General features: G+C 37.1%; 1 protein-coding gene across 2 annotated transcripts in view; it reads left to right on the top strand.

The window, feature by feature from the left end:
• LOC106059395 (gastrin/cholecystokinin type B receptor-like) overlaps positions 1–22,509 on the top strand; it is a 134,743-nt gene that overhangs the window by 50,752 nt on the left and 61,482 nt on the right. For both annotated transcript variants that reach the window (XM_056030994.1, XM_056030993.1), the window contains exon 3: positions 1,430–1,688. In XM_056030994.1, coding sequence (XP_055886969.1) covers positions 1,430–1,688 — 259 coding nt within the window. The remainder of the gene's footprint in view (positions 1–1,429; positions 1,689–22,509) is intronic.

The raw sequence follows: 22,509 nt of genomic DNA, 5'->3' as shown, positions 1-22,509 counted from the left end.
CCTTTAAACCTACTGAAGGCATTGGGAAACTTTTAAAAAAAATATGGGTGATAAGTCAGTTTGAATTTAACTATTCTTGATTTTATTATTTAATCTTAATATCAGCATGCTTTAAAAAATAGATGGGAGTAAACAATTCAAGTTGCATTTTTTGTAAGACTCGATTACCCCTCTTTCTTTCCTTCTAACAACAAGCTTGGCTCGAAGAGTGCCGTAAGATTCAAGATAAATGTGGCTGTAAATCATGTACTTCTATACGTCTGCTGGGAGGACATAATGGGCGGGAAAGACCCGAAAGATGGCAACTGGCTATGTTTAGGCTGGAGTGTGTGGGGGGGGGGGACTCGTTTATATTTCAGCACTGACATTGAGGCATGTTGTGTTTATTTTTTTCAGAGATGGATGTCCGTCGTGAGTCGAGTCAGAATGTGAAATGAATGAGCAGAATTGGGGAAGACTGCGGTGGAGAGAGAGCTAGGTGGGCGGGTGGAGGAGTTCTTGTTACCGCCCACATAATAATTTGTAGTTTATGTCTTAATTTATGGTTGTTTGCATTTGTGACATTAGTATAGTCTTAGATGTTATACAGTTTCTGTTATATTATATACATACACATAGAAGCTTCTAGTGTTTCTGTTAAAGATAAGATTCAGCGTAAAAGATTTTAAAGTGTTTGTCAGGGTTCTAAATTATATATATATTACTGCTGCTGCTACTGCTATGCTCTGCTTGTCTCTTGTTCTTGTTGACTATGCTCGCTAGGGGTATGAATCCTCAATAACACTTAACAATACTTGCTTATTTACTCACATACGAACAGTTACCACTAGATAGCCTACACATCAACTCCAACTCCAAATCTCCAAGAATATATTAATATTTTAATATCCAATATTGCTCAAGTAAATATTAATAAACAAAACACCAGTCCATCAACTTATAAATATATAAATGCATAAATACCAGTCCAGGAAGTAAACGTCCAACCTTCCTGGACCGGGAGCAAGACCTTACTGACTTAACACATTCTCTCGCACATTCAACGAAGACTTAATCACTCAGTTCACAACACGTGCAACACATTCATAACAAGGGGATATAACAATCATACCAAATATCAAACTAATATTCATTCTCGCCATACCTCTCCCTGACAGTGTTCAAATACTATTATTGATAGCTGTAAGTGGATGGTTGCCTGCTATTGTGAACTGCGCTATGGAGTATTGTCGCTCGTGGTCCCAGGTTTGAACCCTGCCAGCCGCCACCCCCCTCGGCCTTGCGGGAGGTTTGGGCTAGGATGTTATAATCTTCAACTCTGAAGGAACATCCGAAGCTAATAAAAGAAGTATGTTGTTTAAGTCGCTTGAATATTTTCTTTATCTTCACTATAGACTTATACTCTGAGTATTATGCACGTCTGTTTCAGATGGACCTCTGGGAGGTAATTGACCCTAGCACAAGCAAGGATGACAATGCAACTATAGAGGATTATCTTAAACTCTACGCCAGCGCAGACGAGCACCCTCGGATTAACACCATCGTCATCCTGCTGGTGTATGTCCCAGTCTTCCTGCTGGCTTTCTTTGGGAACCTTATCGTCCTACTGGTCATACTCACCGACTCGCGCATGCGCAAAAGCACGGCCAACTACTTTCTGGTTAATTTGGCTGTGACAGATCTACTGGGTAAGTACAGCTATTAACATCGTTTTCAAAGACAATATCTAGGTAGGAAGTTAGTTCCTCTAAACTGAATAGGTTCAGATTTAGTGATACAAAGACACTATGCAAACATTACTGGACACAATTACCTCCCCCGTCTAGTGTATTTCCTATTTTGGAAACCAGTTTTCATAATATGTGTCAATATTTTAGTTTGATTTTTAATTGCATGAGCAATAATCAGCATGTTTAAATTTCGAAAAACATCAGAACTTTTCCAATAGTACTAAAAAGCTAATGATAGATAGGATTAAAATACAAGCTAAAAATCAGTAGAGTCGGTCAATAAGTTTAAAGATTCATGTTGTCTGCTTTTGTGAATCTATTATTCAAATTGAGTTATATTGTGCGTTACTAATTTGTACTCAATCTATTTTAATGATTTCTACTTGTAGAATGAAAATATTTTATTTCGTAGAGAGGAATTCATTGTTTTTTTACCTAAAAAATATTTCCTTTAGATTTGGATCATTGGATCATAAAATCATTATAGGTCTAACATTGGAGCATTGGATTCTGCTTCCATAACTGCCTGTACCTATAAACCATAAAATTTAATTCTAACAATTCTAATATAAATATATATATTAGAATTATTAGAATAGCTTTTACTAATGACTGTTGGCTTATTTATTTTAATGAGTAAAATATATTCATGTAAAAGCAACAAAAAAACAACAACTCACAAACTTCTTACAATATTAGGAAAAAAAAGCATTTAAAAATTTATTTCATCCTGAAAAACAACATATGTTATTGTGGTTTCATTCATTTAAATGATAGTCTGTATCTTAACGAGACATACTAGAGTCTTCACATTACATTGTATTGTGTGCTAGGGTCTTTACATTACATTGTATTGTATGCTAGGGTCTTTACATTACATTATATTGTATGCTAGGGTCTTCACATTACATTGTATTGTATGCTAGGGTCTTCACATTACATTGTATTGTATGCTACGGTCTTCACATTACATTGTATTGTGTGCTAGGGTCTTCACATTACATTGTATTGTATGCTACGGTCTTCACATTACATTGTATTGTATGCTAGGGTCTTCACATTACATTGTATTGTATGCTAGGGTCTTCACATTACATTGTATTGTATGCTAGGGTCTTCACATTACATTGTATTGTATGCTAGGGTCTTCACATTACATTGTATTGTATGCTAGGGTCTTCACATTGCATTGTATTGTATGCTAGGGTCTTCACATTACATTGTATTGTATGCTAGGGTCTTCACATTACATTGTATTGTATGCTAGGGTCTTCACATTACATTGTATTGTATGCTAGGGTCTTCACATTACATTGTATTGTATGCTAGGGTCTTCACATTACATTGTATTGTATGCTACGGTCTTCACATTACATTGTATTGTATGCTAGGGTCTTCACATTACATTGTATTGTATGCTAGGGTCTTCACATTACATTGTATTGTATGCTACGGACTTCACATTACATTATATTGTGTGCTAGGGTCTTCACATTGCATTGTATTGTATGCTAGGGTCTTTACATTACATTATATTGTATGCTAGGGTCTTCACATTACATTGTATTGTATGCTACGGTCTTCACATTACATTGTATTGTATGCTAGGGTCTTCACATTACATTATATTGTATGCTAGAGTCTTCAGATTACATTGTATTGTATGCTACGGTCTTCACATTACATTGTATTGTATGCTAGGGTCTTCACATTACATTGTATTGTATGCTACGGTCTTCACATTACATTATATTGTGTGCTAGGGTCTTCACATTACATTGTATTGTATGCTAGAGTCTTCACATTACATTATATTGTGTGCTAGGGTCTTCACATTACATTGTATTGTATGCTAGGGTCTTCACATTACATTGTATTGTGTGCTAGGGTCTTCACATTACATTGTATTGTGTGCTACGGTCTTCACATTACATTGTATTGTATGCTAGGGTCTTCACATTACATTGTATTGTGTGCTAGGGTCTTCACATTGCATTGTATTGTATGCTAGGGTCTTCACATTACATTGTATTGTATGCTACGGTCTTCACATTGCATTGTATTGTATGCTAGAGTCTTCACATTACATTGTATTGTATGCTACGGTCTTCACATTACATTGTATTGTATGCTAGGGTCTTCACATTACATTGTATTGTATGCTAGAGTCTTCACATTGCATTGTATTGTATGCTAGAGTCTTCACATTACAGTGTATTGTGTGCTAGGGTCTTCACATTACATTGTATTGTGTGCTAGAGTCTTCACATTGCATTGTATTGTGTGCTAGGGTCTTCACATTACATTATATTGTGTGCTAGGGTCTTCACATCGCATTATATTGTGTGCTAGGGTCTTCACATTACATTGTATTGTGTGCTAGGGTCTTCACATTGCATTGTATTGTATGCTACGGTCTTCACATTGCATTGTATTGTATGCTAGGGTCTTCACATCGCATTATATTGTGTGCTACGGTCTTCACATCGCATTATATTGTGTGCTACGGTCTTCACATTGCATTGTATTGTGTGCTACGGTCTTCACATCGCATTATATTGTGTGCTACGGTCTTCACATTACATTGTATTGTGTGCTACGGTCTTCACATCGCATTATATTGTGTGCTACGGTCTTCACATCGCATTATATTGTGTGCTACGGTCTTCATATTGCATTATATTGTGTGCTACGGTCTTCACATCGCATTATATTGTGTGCTACGGTCTTCACATTGCATTGTATTGTGTGCTACGGTCTTCACATCGCATTATATTGTGTGCTACGGTCTTCACATTACATTGTATTGTGTGCTACGGTCTTCACATCGCATTATATTGTGTGCTACGGTCTTCACATCGCATTATATTGTGTGCTACGGTCTTCACATTGCATTGTATTGTGTGCTACGGTCTTCACATCGCATTATATTGTGTGCTACGGTCTTCACATTGCATTGTATTGTGTGCTACGGTCTTTACATTGCATTGTATTGTGTGCTAGGGTCTTTACATTACATTATATTGTATGCTAGGGTCTTCACATTACATTGTATTGTATGCTAGGGTCTTCACATTACATTGTATTGTATGCTAGGGTCTTCACATTACATTGTATTGTGTGCTAGGGTCTTCACATTACATTGTATTGTATGCTAGGGTCTTCACATTGCATTATATTGTATGCTAGGGTCTTCACATTACATTGTATTGTGTGCTACGGTCTTCACATTACATTGTATTGTATGCTAGGGTCTTCACATTACATTGTATTGTGTGCTAGGGTCTTCACATTGCATTGTATTGTATGCTAGGGTCTTCACATTGCATTGTATTGTATGCTACGGTCTTCACATTGCATTGTATTGTATGCTAGAGTCTTCACATTACATTGTATTGTGTGCTAGGGTCTTCACATTACATTGTATTGTGTGCTAGGGTCTTCACATTGCATTGTATTGTATGCTACGGTCTTCACATTACATTGTATTGTATGCTAGAGTCTTCACATTACATTGTATTGTATGCTAGGGTCTTCACATTACATTGTATTGTGTGCTAGGGTCTTCACATTACATTGTATTGTGTGCTAGGGTCTTCACATTACATTGTATTGTATGCTAGAGTCTTCACATTACATTGTATTGTATGCTAGGGTCTTCACATTACATTGTATTGTGTGCTACGGTCTTCACATTACATTATATTGTGTGCTAGGGTCTTCACATTACATTGTATTGTGTGCTAGGGTCTTCACATTACATTATATTGTGTGCTAGGGTCTTCACATTACATTGTATTGTGTGCTAGGGTCTTCACATTACATTATATTGTGTGCTAGGGTCTTCACATTGCATTGTATTGTATGCTAGGGTCTTCACATTACATTGTATTGTATGCTAGGGTCTTCACATTACATTGTATTGTATGCTAGGGTCTTCACATAACATTGTATTGTATGCTAGGGTCTTCACATTACATTGTATTGTATGCTAGAGTCTTCACATTGCATTGTATTGTATGCTAGGGTCTTCACATTACATTGTATTGTATGCTAGGGTCTTCACATTACATTGTATTGTATGCTAGAGTCTTCACATTACATTGTATTGTATGCTAGGGTCTTCACATTACATTGTATTGTATGCTAGGGTCTTCACATTGCATTGTATTGTGTGCTACGGTCTTCACATTGCATTGTATTGTGTGCTACGGTCTTCACATTGCATTGTATTGTATGCTAGGGTCTTCACATTACATTGTATTGTATGCTAGGGTCTTCACATTACATTGTATTGTATGCTAGGGTCTTCACATTACATTGTATTGTATGCTAGGGTCTTCACATTACATTGTATTGTATGCTAGGGTCTTCACATTGCATTGTATTGTATGCTAGAGTCTTCACATTACATTGTATTGTGTGCTAGGGTCTTCACATTACATTGTATTGTGTGCTAGAGTCTTCACATTGCATTGTATTGTGTGCTAGGGTCTTCACATTACATTATATTGTGTGCTAGGGTCTTCACATCGCATTATATTGTGTGCTAGGGTCTTCACATTACATTGTATTGTGTGCTAGGGTCTTCACATTGCATTGTATTGTATGCTACGGTCTTCACATTGCATTGTATTGTATGCTAGGGTCTTCACATCGCATTATATTGTGTGCTACGGTCTTCACATCGCATTATATTGTGTGCTACGGTCTTCACATTGCATTGTATTGTGTGCTACGGTCTTCACATCGCATTATATTGTGTGCTACGGTCTTCACATTACATTGTATTGTGTGCTACGGTCTTCACATCGCATTATATTGTGTGCTACGGTCTTCACATCGCATTATATTGTGTGCTACGGTCTTCACATTGCATTATATTGTGTGCTACGGTCTTCACATCGCATTATATTGTGTGCTACGGTCTTCACATTGCATTGTATTGTGTGCTACGGTCTTCACATCGCATTATATTGTGTGCTACGGTCTTCACATTACATTGTATTGTGTGCTACGGTCTTCACATCGCATTATATTGTGTGCTACGGTCTTCACATCGCATTATATTGTGTGCTACGGTCTTCACATTGCATTGTATTGTGTGCTACGGTCTTCACATCGCATTATATTGTGTGCTACGGTCTTCACATTGCATTGTATTGTGTGCTACGGTCTTTACATTGCATTGTATTGTGTGCTAGGGTCTTTACATTACATTATATTGTATGCTAGGGTCTTCACATTACATTGTATTGTATGCTAGGGTCTTCACATTACATTGTATTGTATGCTAGGGTCTTCACATTACATTGTATTGTGTGCTAGGGTCTTCACATTACATTGTATTGTATGCTAGGGTCTTCACATTGCATTATATTGTATGCTAGGGTCTTCACATTACATTGTATTGTGTGCTACGGTCTTCACATTACATTGTATTGTATGCTAGGGTCTTCACATTACATTGTATTGTGTGCTAGGGTCTTCACATTGCATTGTATTGTATGCTAGGGTCTTCACATTGCATTGTATTGTATGCTACGGTCTTCACATTGCATTGTATTGTATGCTAGAGTCTTCACATTACATTGTATTGTGTGCTAGGGTCTTCACATTACATTGTATTGTGTGCTAGGGTCTTCACATTGCATTGTATTGTATGCTACGGTCTTCACATTACATTGTATTGTATGCTAGAGTCTTCACATTACATTGTATTGTATGCTAGGGTCTTCACATTACATTGTATTGTGTGCTAGGGTCTTCACATTACATTGTATTGTGTGCTAGGGTCTTCACATTACATTGTATTGTATGCTAGAGTCTTCACATTACATTGTATTGTATGCTAGGGTCTTCACATTACATTGTATGTTGTGTGCTACGGTCTTCACATTACATTATATTGTGTGCTAGGGTCTTCACATTACATTGTATTGTGTGCTAGGGTCTTCACATTACATTATATTGTGTGCTAGGGTCTTCACATTACATTGTATTGTGTGCTAGGGTCTTCACATTACATTATATTGTGTGCTAGGGTCTTCACATTGCATTGTATTGTATGCTAGGGTCTTCACATTACATTGTATTGTATGCTAGGGTCTTCACATTACATTGTATTGTATGCTAGGGTCTTCACATTACATTGTATTGTATGCTAGGGTCTTCACATTACATTGTATTGTATGCTAGAGTCTTCACATTGCATTGTATTGTATGCTAGGGTCTTCACATTACATTGTATTGTATGCTAGGGTCTTCACATTACATTGTATTGTATGCTAGAGTCTTCACATTACATTGTATTGTATGCTAGGGTCTTCACATTACATTGTATTGTATGCTAGGGTCTTCACATTACATTGTATTGTATGCTAGGGTCTTCACATTGCATTGTATTGTGTGCTACGGTCTTCACATTGCATTGTATTGTGTGCTACGGTCTTCACATTGCATTGTATTGTATGCTAGGTTCTTCACATTACATTGTATTGTATGCTAGGGTCTTCACATTACATTGTATTGTATGCTAGGGTCTTCACATTACATTGTATTGTATGCTAGGGTCTTCACATTACATTGTATTGTATGCTAGGGTCTTCACATTGCATTGTATTGTGTGCTACGGTCTTCACATTGCATTGTATTGTATGCTACGGTCTTCACATTGCATTGTATTGTATGCTAGGGTCTTCACATCGCATTATATTGTGTGCTACGGTCTTCACATTGCATTGTATTGTGTGCTACGGTCTTCACATCGCATTATATTGTGTGCTACGGTCTTCACATTACATTGTATTGTGTGCTACGGTCTTCACATCGCATTATATTGTGTGCTACGGTCTTCACATCGCATTATATTGTGTGCTACGGTCTTCACATTGCATTGTATTGTGTGCTACGGTCTTCACATCGCATTATATTGTGTGCTACGGTCTTCACATTGCATTGTATTGTGTGCTAGGGTCTTCACATTGCATTGTATTGTGTGCTAGGGTCTTCACATGGCATTGTATTGTGTGTTGTCGGGGTGTGAATGAGGCTTTGACTTCACTGTGCTGGCTTGTGTTTTACAATATTCTTAATAAAGTAAGTTGAATAAGTCCATGAACGAGATTAATATATTTTGTGATAACTGATGAAGAGGTGGATCCGTCCTCTGTTGTCGTTGTCCCTGAACTACGGCTCCAAAAACTGCCTAGAAGACCAATCTATGTTGTCTGTTGTCTGTTGTCTGTACCAGGCTTTCTGTGTTATTTCGTCTACATTATTGCCGTTTCATATTTTTCTATTTATGTCATCGTCGCCAACTGTTATTGACTAAAAATCAAATCTCAAATTTACGCGCCATAATTCTAACAATTATTCGACTAGTTACATCTGTAACCCAGTATATCTAAACAAAATCTCATTTCTGCTCATCTGTCCCTTGACGTTTGTCGTAGGGGTGCTGTGACAATTCGCGCAATGGTACCCTCCACTTTTCATTATCAGCAGCTATTCTTGGCCCAATTTCAAGAGAGATGACAGTCCATTCTTTCATGTTGTCCAGCCAGCTTTGGACGACCTTTTCTTTGTGCTACCTGGACTGTTAATAGAGTACCAGTGTTATGTCTGTAATCCAGTGTATGTAGGCAGAAGTATCGTGTTATATCAGTAGTTCGATGCAGCTGAACTGATCACTTAAGAACATGCGTCCTTAAAGTTTTCAATGATAAAACTGTATTTCACAGAGAAAGGCCTGATCTCTGGAGAAAAGTTTGCTCATACATAATTCAGTCTCATTCTTGTTTTCTTCAGCTTAGAAACTTGTATTTTCTCCACGTGATCATAAAAAAAGCATGATTACACCCATTCATAAATGAAACAAAAATACAAATCTATTTTGATAGCGAAACAATCCTTAAGTGCGTTTTTTTTTTTTTTTTTTTTTTTTTTTATAGATACAACAATTGACATAACTTTTAAAAAACCTCATAGCAATTATTCTAATGTATACGTGGGTCGTGATGACTAAGTTGATAAAGCTCTTTGCTTCCCTACTAGGGATGTCTAGTTCGAGTCCCTGTGAAGACTGGGATTTTAAACTTTGTGATTTTAGGATACACAACCCTAATGGTCGTTGAGTATGTCTAGGAAGTAAAGGCGACTGGTCGTTGTGTTGGTCATATGACACCCTCATAACCAGTTGGCCAAACAAACAGATGGGCTTTACATCATCTGCCCCCATAGAAACAAGATCTAAAAAGAGTAGACTGATAAAAAATCTCGCACGGTTCCTAAACCTTTTGGAAACTATTCTTGCGCTTATAACTAACTACATGTATTATATGATGGCATTTGAAATAACCGAATTCCAGGATTTCAAAATCTGTCTAGGTCAGTGTATGTGTCCTCCTATTATTTCCTTAAGCTATCCCCTCCTTGTCGTCTGTCTTGGGAGGTCAACAGCGTAACAACAACTGCATCGATTACCTCATGGGGCAATTAAGACGGATTTAACAGCCACGGCACCCGTTATGGAAATAATTAAACCCAGTTGTAAATAGGTTTGGTTTGTCTAGAAAGATGAGTGTCTCTCGGTCGTGCTGACCCAGTCGGATTCCATTTCTCTCCGTGAGCCTGGCATCAGCAAACAGAAACAGAGCGATTGGTGCCACTCGTAGAAATAGGAAGAAAAAGAAATTCATAAAAAAAAATATGTATCTCTTAGAAAAGTGAGACTCCTAAAGTGACAAGAAAACTTCTTTTGTAAAAACTTCTTTGCTCCAGAAACATCGCCATTGTTATCCATTTGAAAACACTTGTGATGACTTTGTGTACATTGAGCTGCCATTAGAAATATATAATGACTTTGTGTACATTGAGCTGCCATTAGAAATATATAATGACTTTGTGTACATTGACTGAGTTGCCATTAGAAATATATAATGACTTTATGTACATTGACTGAGTTGCCATTAGAAATATATAATGACTTTGTGTACATTGACTGAGCTGCCATTAGAAATATATAATAACTTTGTGTACATTGACTGAGCTGCGATTAGAAATATATAATGACTTTGTGTACATTGACTTAGCTGCGATTAGAAATGTATAATGACTTTGTGTACATTGAGCTGCGATTAGAAATATATAATGACTTTGTGTACATTGACTGAGCTGCGATTAGAAATATATAATGACTTTATGTACATTGACTGAGCTGCCATTAGAAATATATAATGACTTTGTGTACATTGACTGAGCTGCGATTAGAAATATATAATGACTTTGTGTACATTGACTTAGCTGCGATTAGAAATATATAATGACTTTATGTACATTGAGCTGCCATAAAAAATATATAATGACTTTGTGTACATTGAGCTGCGATTAGAAATATATAATGACTTTGTGTACATTGACTGAGCTGCGATTAGAAATATATAATGACTTTATGTACATTGACTGAGCTGCCATTAGAAATATATAATGACTTAGTGTACATTGACTGAGCTGCGATTAGAAATATATAATGACTTTGTGTACATTGACTTAGCTGCGATTAGAAATATATAATGACTTAATGTACATTGACTGAACTGCGATTAGAAATATATAATGACTTTGTGTACATTGACTGAGCTGCGATTAGAAATATATAATGACTTTATGTACATTGACTGAGCTGCCATTAGAAATATATAATGACTTTGTGTACATTGACTGAGCTGCCATTAGAAATATATAATGACTTTGTGTACATTGACATTGTTTTTGTTTGTTTGTATTTTGTTGAAGGACTCGTGGTCCAAACATCCTTTGTTTTTATATAGTCCAGCAGAGTTTCCTATTTGTATGCTTACTCTGTAGCTATATACATAATGTCTTTAAATAGCTAAAATATAGACATTGTAGATACTATGAGTTATAGAGTGACAAAAAATATATTGTGTACATATACCTATATACAAGTAATATTTATAATTTTGTATGATCGCTACAATTTATAACATTACTTCCCATGTAACTTTGTTCGATATTATCAAATGTCACGTGACTGGTACTATAGCAGCTTATCAATGCCTTTAGGGATTTCTGCTGCCTGTTATTCTATAGATACCATATAAACGAGAATCTGTTTTATGCATGTCTGTTCAATGCTGGATGTTTTAGGACTTAGAGTGCATGCACAAAATATCCCAACCCAGAACAGCTTGTTGCACACGTGCATTTTTTTTTACTAGTGACATTAGGAAATGTTGAGAAACATGAACCTTCCGTGCTGTCTGGGAACTTTTTCACAGTAGAAACAAGGCAGAATAGAGAGGACAGCAAACAATTATAGAGTCAGAAGAGGAGACAGGAGACAATTATAGAGTCAAAAGAGGAGACAGGAGACAATTATAGAGTCAGAAGAGGAGACAGGAGACAATTATAGAGTCAGAAGAGGAGACAGGAGACAATTATAGAGTCAGAAGAGGAGACAGGAGACAATTATAGAGTCAGAAGAGGAGACAGGAGACAATTATAAAGTCAGAAGAGGAGACAGGAGACAATTAGAGAGTCAGAAGAGGAGACAGGAGACAATTATAGAGTCAGAAGAGGAGACAGGAGACAATTATAGAGTCAGAAGAGAAGACAGGAGACAATTATAGAGTCAGAAGAGGAGACAGGAGACAATTATAGAGTCAGAAGAGGAGACAGGAGACAATTATAAAGTCAGAAGAGGAGACAGGAGACAATTATAGAGACAGAAGAGGAGACAGGAGACAATTATAGAGTCAGAAGAGAAGACAGGAGACAATTATAGAGTCAGAAGAGGAGACAGGAGACAATTATAGAGTCAGAAGAGGAGACAGGAGACAATTATAAAGTCAGAAGAGGAGACAGGAGACAATTATAGAGTCAGAAGAGGAGACAGGAGACAATTATAGAGTCAGAAGAGGAGACAGGAGACAATTATAGAGTCAGAAGAGGAGACAGGAGACAATTATAGAGTCAGAAGAGGAGACAGGAGACAATTATAGAGTCAGAAGAGGAGACAGGAGACAATTATAGAGTCAGAAGAGGAGACAGGAGACAATTATAAAGTCAGAAGAGGAGACAGGAGACAATTATAGAGACAGAAGAGGAGACAGGAGACAATTATAGAGTCAGAAGAGGAGACAGGAGACAATTATAGAGACAGAAGAGGAGACAGTAGACAATTATAAAGTCAGAAGAGGAGACAGGAGACAATTATAAAGTCAGAAGAGGAGACAGGAGACAATTATAGAGTCAGAAGAGGAGACAGGAGACAATTATAGAGTCAGAAGAGGAGACAGGAGACAATTATAGAGACAAAAGATGAGACAGGAGACAATTATAGTACAGAAGAGGAGACAGGAGACAATTATAGAGACAGAAGAGGAGACAGGAGACAATTATAGAGACAGAAGAGGAGACAGGAGACAATTATAGAGACAGAAGAGGAGACAGGAGACAATTATAGAGACAGAAGGGGAGACAGGAGACAATTATAGAGACAGAAGAGGAGACAGGAGACAATTATAGAGACAGAAGAGGAGACAGGAGACAATTATAGAGACAGAAGAGGAGACAGGAGACAATTATAGAGACAGAAGAGGAGACAGGAGACAATTATAGAGACAGAAGAGGAGACAGGAGACAATTATAGAGACAGAAGAGGAGACAGGAGACAATTATAGAGACAGAAGGGGAGACAGGAGACAATTATAGAGACAGAAGAGGAGACAGGAGACAATTATAGAGACAGAAGAGGAGACAGGAGACAATTATAGAGACAGAAGAGGAGACAGGAGACAATTATAGAGACAGAAGAGGAGACAGGAGACAATTATAGAGACAGAAGAGGAGACAGGAGACAATTATAGAGACAGAAGAGGAGACAGGAGACAATTATAAAGTCAGAAGAGGAGACAGGAGACAATTATAAAGTCAGAAGAGGAGACAGGAGACAATTATAGAGTCAGAAGAGGAGACAGGAGACAATTATAGAGTCAGAAGAGGAGACAGGAGACAATTGTAGAGTCAGAAGAGGAGACAGGAGACAATTATAGAGTCAGAAGAGGAGACAGGAGACAATTATAGAGTCAGAAGAGGAGACAGGAGACAATTATAAAGTCAGAAGAGGAGACAGGAGACAATTATAGAGTCAGAAGAGGAGACAGGAGACAATTATAGAGTCAGAAGAGGAGACAGGAGACAATTATAGAGTCAGAAGAGAAGACAGGAGACAATTATAGAGTCAGAAGAGGAGACAGGAGACAATTATAGAGTCAGAAGAGGAGACAGGAGACAATTATAAAGTCAGAAGAGGAGACAGGAGACAATTATAGAGACAGAAGAGGAGACAGGAGACAATTATAGAGTCAGAAGAGGAGACAGGAGACAATTATAGAGACAGAAGAGGAGACAGGAGACAATTATAAAGTCAGAAGAGGAGACAGGAGACAATTATAAAGTCAGAAGAGGAGACAGGAGACAATTATAGAGTCAGAAGAGGAGACAGGAGACAATTATAGAGACAAAAGAGGAGACAGGAGACAATTATAGAGACAGAAGAGGAGACAGGAGACAATTATAGCGACAGAAGAGGAGACAGGAGACAATTATAGAGACAGAAGGGGAGACAGGAGACAATTATAGAGACAGAAGAGGAGACAGGAGACAATTATAGAGACAGAAGAGGAGACAGGAGACAATTATAGAGACAGAAGAGGAGACAGGAGACAATTATAGAGTCAGAAGAGGAGACAGGAGACAATTATAGAGTCAGAAGAGGAGACAGGAGACAATTATAGAGTCAGAAGAGAAGACAGGAGACAATTATAGAGTCAGAAGAGGAGACAGGAGACAATTATAGAGTCAGAAGAGGAGACAGGAGACAATTATAAAGTCAGAAGAGGAGACAGGAGACAATTATAGAGACAGAAGAGGAGACAGGAGACAATTATAGAGTCAGAATAGGAGACAGGAGACAATTATAGAGACAGAAGAGGAGACAGGAGACAATTATAAAGTCAGAAGAGGAGACAGGAGACAATTATAAAGTCAGAAGAGGAGACAGGAGACAATTATAGAGACAGAAGAGGAGACAGGAGACAATTATAGAGACAGAAGAGGAGACAGGAGACAATTATAGAGACAGAAGAGGAGACAGGAGACAATTATAGAGACAGAAGAGGAGACAGGAGACAATTATAGAGACAGAAGAGGAGACAGGAGACAATTATAGAGACAGTCGTGAGGACAGTAGACATTAACAAAAACAAGAAAAAACAACAAGATAAACCTTTACATGAGATGGAGCTTACATTATGAAATGAACATTTAAAAAAAAAATACATTAACCATGTTTAATCTCTATTTCATCATTTCCAAACTTCTGCTACATCTTATCTGATTGTGTGTATTCAATTATATAGGACACAATTGTAGATGTGCTCAGAGTCGGCGAAAAGATTATATGCGTATGAGTCTGAAGATGGTATCCACATAATATATGCGGAATAGCTGACGTCACTTCATGCGTCATCAACATGGCTGACACGTGTTGAAAGTTTAATAAACCAGTGAGTGGTAGAAGACAAAGTAAATATCGTGTGTTTGTGGATTGGAATAAATGTGATCTTGTTTTCAAAGTCTCAAGTTTTTCTGGCGCGTTTTTTCTAGATTTCCTTTTCTTTTAGTGATTTGGAGACATGAGAATTTTTTTTTCTAGCTAAGGTCTAATAGCTCTCTAAATTATGAGAATCTTGTGGAACCTGGTCAATGCCTAGTATATCACTACTTAACGAGGAAGTTGTGGACCTATTGAATGCCTAAAAGGTCACTACCTAATGTGAAGAATGCGGACCAATTGAATGTCTAAAAGGTCACTACCTAATGTGAAGAATGCGGACCTATTGAATGCCTAAAAGGTCACTACCTAATGTGAAGAATGCGGACCAATTGAATGTCTAAAAGGTCACTACCTAATGTGAAGAATGCGGACCTATTGACTGTCTAAAAGGTCACTACCTAATGTGAAGAATGCGGACCTATTGACTGTCTAAAAGGTCACTACCTAGTGTGAAGAATGCGGACCTATTGACTGTCTAAAAGATCACTACCTAATGTGAAGAATGCGGACCTATTGAATGTCTAAAAGATCACTACCTAATGTGAAGAATGCGGACCTATTGACTGTCTAAAAGGTCACTACCTAATGTGAAGAATGCGGACCTATTGACTGTCTAAAAGGTCACTACCTAGTGTGAAGAATGCGGACCTATTGACTGTCTAAAAGGTCACTACCTAATGTGAAGAATGCGGACCTATCGAAAATATTTTGATGACTGACGATGATATCAAGCAATAGATTCAGATTGATGGAAGGAAACAGAGAAGTGAGATGTCGCGCTGTACGAGCTGCTACACACAACTCTGCTACACACAACTCTGCTAGCACGAACATCTAGCCCGAGGTGGGTGAGGTAGACCAGACATGCGGATATTGCAACAAAAGTCTGAAGTCTATCCACAAACTGGGACCCTTAAACCTTTCAATAACGCTTTGATTCTATTTTGTCAAGACAGAAGTGGACATCATGATCAATAAGGGTTACAAGGTGGGTGCTTATTGTGTTTAAAAGCTTCATGGGAGTCTACCAGATCCATCAGGTTGGATGTTTTTATTTACATACAGAATTTGATTCGACTAACATAGAAGACAACTTATTCAAACACGTCCCAACCTAGTTTAGTCAAAATATTCTCTCATTCGTGCCCTGTCAAAATGTGAGTCCAAACAAGCTGATATCAAAAGACTCTCTAATAAAACAATCCTCTTTATACCGATGTATACTCTAAATATACTTTTAGTCTGTACATTTTAGTCTCCTTTGCCTCCACCCTTCACAAAACAAAATATAAATAAATAAATAGACATACATTTCATATTCCATTAATAGTTGCACTATAGACAGAAACCGACGCATTCATGCAGTTTGAAAGCAAAACAAAAAAAAAAAAAAAAAAAAGAGATAGTTTTTAAATAGCGTGCACAATGGAGAGTTACATTTCGTGAGTTAGTGTCATTTGTGAGCTATTTAACATTGGAATGTCGATAATCAGTACAAAAATGTATCTATCTATCTATCTATCTATCTATCTATCTATCTATCTATCTGTCTGTCTGTCTGTCTGTCTGTTTGTCGTTCTGTCTGTCTGTCTAATTAAACATTACATTTATAAATATATTAAATAGTCAAAAGACTATAAAAATATTCCTTGCACAATTTTCTGATCTCTTAGCAGAACATGGCAGAATAAGTTTTTCGATAGAACCTTTTAGTTCTTGAGATTTAAACGTAGCAGACAGACTGTATAATACTGAAATTTACCAGCAGCAGGAGTTTCCTCTCGTAGGCGACTAAGGGGGAAAAAAAATTCAACTTCAACGCACGAAGAAAGGGAATGTAAGATACCAGAGAACATAAACCTAGGGGAATGTAAGATACCAGAGAACATAAACCTAGGGGAATGTAAGATACCAGAGAACATAAACCTAGGGGAATGGATCTAATGGTTTTATAACTCACTCGCTCTATGACGGAAGAAAACGTGTATGTCTTCTTGTAGGGCAGGGGTTCTCAACCTGTGGGTAGCGACCCCTTTGGGGGTCGATTGAGGATTTGCGAGGGATCGCCTAATACCATCAAAATTATGGATTGTTATTGTTTACTCTTCTATTGCTGTGTGTGTGTGTGGGGGGGGGGGAGGGGGTCGCGGCATAGTGGGAGATTGTAAAAAGGGGTCGCCGAGCTTAAAAGGTTGATAACCACTGTAGTAGAGCGTTCTGTTTATTCTCTATATATTCTATACAATCAACTTTTGTTGTTAAAAATTCAGGTTTGAAAAGTAGTGTTCTAAATCAATAGTTATTAAAACGCCATCTTTGAATCTTTGAAGCATTAGGTTGAGAAACGTACGTACAGTTTTCCTTATATATATATATATATATATATATATAAGAGAGACAGAGATAGAGAGAGAGACTTTATTAAATTATACACTGTAAGCTAAGGGTGACCCAGGTCAACCAATCAATGGAGAATTAAGGAAACCAGAAGACTAAATTCCGATACATTTGACAACACAATTTAAAAATAAATCAGAACCTTAAATTCTGATATTTGAAACTAGATCTGGGTTAAAGGTCACAACATCGAGTTTCTCCTCGGATTTAAAATATAAAACTGGCTCCAATTTTTTTTTCATACAAACACATGCCTACACATTATTACACATTCTCGAGGAGTTACACGATTATGAAAATGTTTGAAGTGTTTTGTCTAGAAATGTCTGTGTGTGTGTGGGTACATGTTTAGCGGTCCTATTAGGGAAAAGCCTCTATTCCTTTTGTTGTATTACTTTGTTCGTCTATCAGGCGCACAGAAAATAAGACAAGTGCTATTGAGAATGTGAGTTCACCAAGGCCTGCATTGTGCTGGAATACGAAACCTTTCAACTGTCTGTCTGGTCTAAGTCTTCTAAACGTTATTTCTCCTCATCCCCATTCACGGATCAAGTGGAAACTTTACTCAATTATAACCACACATGAATAAAACAAACCAATTAGTTAATGAATTTAGACATAGTTCATTGATTTTGTTTATATAAAAAATGTCAAGGGAGTATGTAGAGAATTTGGTAACTGTATTAAACTAATAATAACCTTTTTTTATAAGTACTTGAATAGCTCAGCGGCAAACATGTCGGTCCTCAATCATGGAGGCTCAAGTTCAAAGTCAAAGATTTCCATTTTTCATTTAAAATCGCTTTTAAAACAACTTCTCCCAGATCAAATGGTTCACACAAAAATGATTAGACAGTAGCGCACTGAGAATGCTACAAACATGAAAGTTGCGCTATTCAAATACAATAAATATACATATTTCCAATCGCACAATTCGTCTCTGCTCCAATGTATCTTTGCTCAATGTCTATTAAGTACCAATTCTTATAAGACGAGTGTTTACTACGACAAGTGCAAACTCTATTTAATTCACACGTCGCTAGTTTAGGAAGTAATCCCAACTGTGATGAAATCTATTTGCATGTCTTCGTGTCAACTTGGCGCTGAGTTGGTTTGATGAAGTCCGTGCTTCAGGCATGATTGGCTTCAAGTCCCACTCCACGTACAGTCATTGACTGTTGAGTCTCTACAAACACAGTTCAAGGAATGAAATTTAAACAACGAGATCTTGACTCATGGACAATAGTAAAAGTTGTGTTTATTAAGAACACCAGGCCTTGTTTGATAAGACCAATATACAAATCAATAACATGACTTGATTAAACTAGTCTGGATATTTCCATTTCTTATTTCTCTCATTAATATTGTTAAATGATCGACTGGTTTTGCAAGAATGTTTTAGAACAAATTTGCGAAATTCTCCAAATCAAGTAAGCGAAAATGTAATGTCCTTCTACAGAAGGATCCTGGCTATCCCATTTCAAGAACGAAAGTGTAATATCATTCTACAGAAGGATCCTGGCTATCCCATTTCAAGAACGCCTCACAAACCAAGAGATCAGAGGTATGGTTACAGCGATTGGACCCCACGATGACCTGCTAATTATTGTGACAAAAAGAAGCGGAGATTAAAACTATGGCCATATTACAAGGTCTTCGAGGCTTGCAAAGACCTTCCTTTAGGGAACAGTATCAGGAAAAAGAAGGGGCAGACAGAGAAAGCGATGGGAAGACAACATAAAAGAATGGACGGGGCTATCATTGAAAGACATTCAAGGCCAAAGACAGAGTGGAATGGAGAAAGACGGTTGACAAATCTTGTGTGGTGCCCCAAAGGTCCAACATAATAAGGGATAGGTGAAGGTGAAACTCATACCAACAAAATCCAAAAAAGTCCAAGAGTTATGAAATTAGCCTAAAAGTATTATTTTTAATTTTTTTTTGCTAAAGCGTTCTTTCGGAAACTTTAGCGTTTTCATCGTTTGAATATAAAATATTTGAGATGCTTGTCATGATTAAATACAAATTAAACTGAAACGATGATTCGGAACTATTTCATTATTTGGTATGTCTGGTAATTTTTTTTATTTCATTTAGAAATTCTAGACACATACATGCTGTTATATTATCTATTAAGATTTAATGGAAAACAAAGATGTTTAAAATACAACTCTGTTTTAATGTTCACAATATTATAAGAGACGCCCCTGTTCAGCGCTCTATATTCACATTATTATAAGAGACGCCCCTGTTCAGCTCTCTGATCTTCATGTCCAAGATTTCTATAATCCTGTCGCTTTAATTCTTTCTCCATCTTGAGCTCAATCTACGTGTCCGCAAAGTGGTCGGTGGTCCGCCGTACGTACGCTAAAATTAACTTATGTTGGGTTGAAAAATTACCCATTCTGACCGGAAATATTGGCTACTTTCACAAGATGCTGACCCAATCAGATTAGCGACGTCCTAAGCGGCGTCGTAGGGCTGTGATTGTCTCAGAGATAGAGGCTGGTGATGTCCAGCGCTGATTGGTGGCTCCACTGAGTTAGGTGGGTTTCACGCGAAATGGATTGTTTTTAATGGCATTGGCCTGGTGATACAAAACTACACTTTTTATTTTCTGTTGTATCTTATCAGTGGTGTCCTTGACATACTTTCATTTTTGGTCAGGGTTAGTTAAATAGGTATCCATCTGTCCCACTCACACATTATGATACAAACACTATCACATTCTCAGGTTAGAAGAAGTATTAAGGTATTCTGGTACAGCGTCCGTTCTTTTTCATCATGTCTGGAACAGAGGCGTATTGAGGTATGGGCAAGGAGGGCACGAAGCTCCGGGAGCCACCCTCGGGGTTAGGGGCCGCCACACGCAGAGAGTCGCCAAAAAATAAAAATTATTGTTATTTTAGTTAGGTAATACATGGGGATGGGGCCCAATAAAGTTTCTTGCCCCGGGTGCACGTTTTGCTCACTTCGCCTCCGGTCTGGTACTTTGACACTGGACACGTCTCTCCATTGTGTTGATATATCTTGCTATGGACAGTCTAAATCCTCGAAGTATTCTTTAATATGGATGAGTGAAAATACTTTAGCTGTCCAGTATGTCTACAATAAACGTTTATGGTTTTCTGGCTTAATGAAATATTTAATTGCAAAATAAAAGCTAAATAAGAAATATAAATAAGAAATATTTACCACCAACGTTATCTTTTTTAATTTGTATTTAAGAAATTATTTTATACAACTCACTGTAAACAATATTTTTTTAAAAAGAAGTTTAAATTACACCAAAAATTCAGTTTGATTGCTTTTGTAAAGTGATACTAGACCAAGATTATAAAATTATCAATAACTAAATAAAATATAATTAAATAATTGAAAGCTATACAACAAAAATATTGAAACAGTAAATTTTTTAAATTCTTGAAAGTATTAACTATCATGGGGCTATATTTAAATCTAAAGATTGTATTTCAGTTTAAATATGAAAAAATCAGATGCTTAATGAGTCCAACTAAAGTGTAATATTTCATAAATATCACAAAACTGTCAGAAACAAATATGAATTGTATAAGCAAAAATAAAAGTAATCACAAACTTCTAAAGACAGAATCAATTTTCTCTTGTCTCTGACACATGACAGGCTAGTGTTCTGCTTTCGCTGAGTTATAAATATAACCTCTAATTTTAGCTCTTACGATATTGAATGCTTCCTTCAAGCGTATTAGCTCTTTGCATTAAGGTGAGTCTATCAATTACTCACGGGTTTCTAGGACACCTGAACTACTGGCACTAATTCCCAACACTGGACTCAACTGTCTGACAATCCATACAATTTTTATTCTGTCAATGTGACATTTTTTATAAGATCAGTTTCCACCTGAACATACGGTGTTTAAAGTTGAATTATCTCCCTCTTCTCAGCCAAGCTATAAAAAAAAGTCACAAACAAGACAAAATACAATATCAGGTATCATATAACAAAAAAATAAATCAATCAAAATATCACATCAAGCGGTCATACCGAAGTCTGAAAACAGTTGAAATCATGATCCATTAAAAACAAACCCACCAACCTAAATAATCTATTAATCATTGAATTTAACTCCGTTCTTAAACATTTCCTCATGAGTCAGCCATCCTCGTTACATCTTTGAAGCTATGTTTCCAACATCTTGAAAGCCGTGCTTTGAACATCTTTAGAGCGATGCACGTCACATCTTTGAAGCCATGTTTCCAACATCTTGAAAGCCGTGCTTTGAACATCTTTAGAGCGATGCACGTCACATCTTTGAAGCTATGTTTCCAACATCTTGAAAGCCGTGCTTTGAACATCTTTAGAGCGATGCACGTCACATCTTTGAAGCCATGTTTCCAACATCTTGAAAGACGTGCTTTGAACATCTTTAGAGATGTGCACGTCACATCTTTGAAGCCATGTTTCCAACATCTTGAAAGACGTGCTTTGAACATCTTTAGAGAGGTGCACGTCACATCTTTGAAGCCATGTTTCCAACATCTTGAAAGCAGTGCTTTGAACATCTTTAGAGAGGTGCACGTCACATCTTTGAAGCCATGTTTCCAACATCTTGAAAGACGTGCTTTGAACATCTTTAGAGAGGTGCACGTCACATCTTTGAAGCCATGTTTTCAACATCTTGAAAGACGTGCTTTGAACATCTTTAGAGAGGTGCACGTCACATCTTTGAAGCCATGTTTTCAACATCTTGAAAGCCGTGC

This window comes from Biomphalaria glabrata, chromosome 5 (assembly GCF_947242115.1).
Source record: "Biomphalaria glabrata chromosome 5, xgBioGlab47.1, whole genome shotgun sequence".
NCBI lineage: Eukaryota > Metazoa > Mollusca > Gastropoda > Planorbidae > Biomphalaria > Biomphalaria glabrata.
This window is presented reverse-complemented; position numbering and strand designations above follow the sequence as displayed.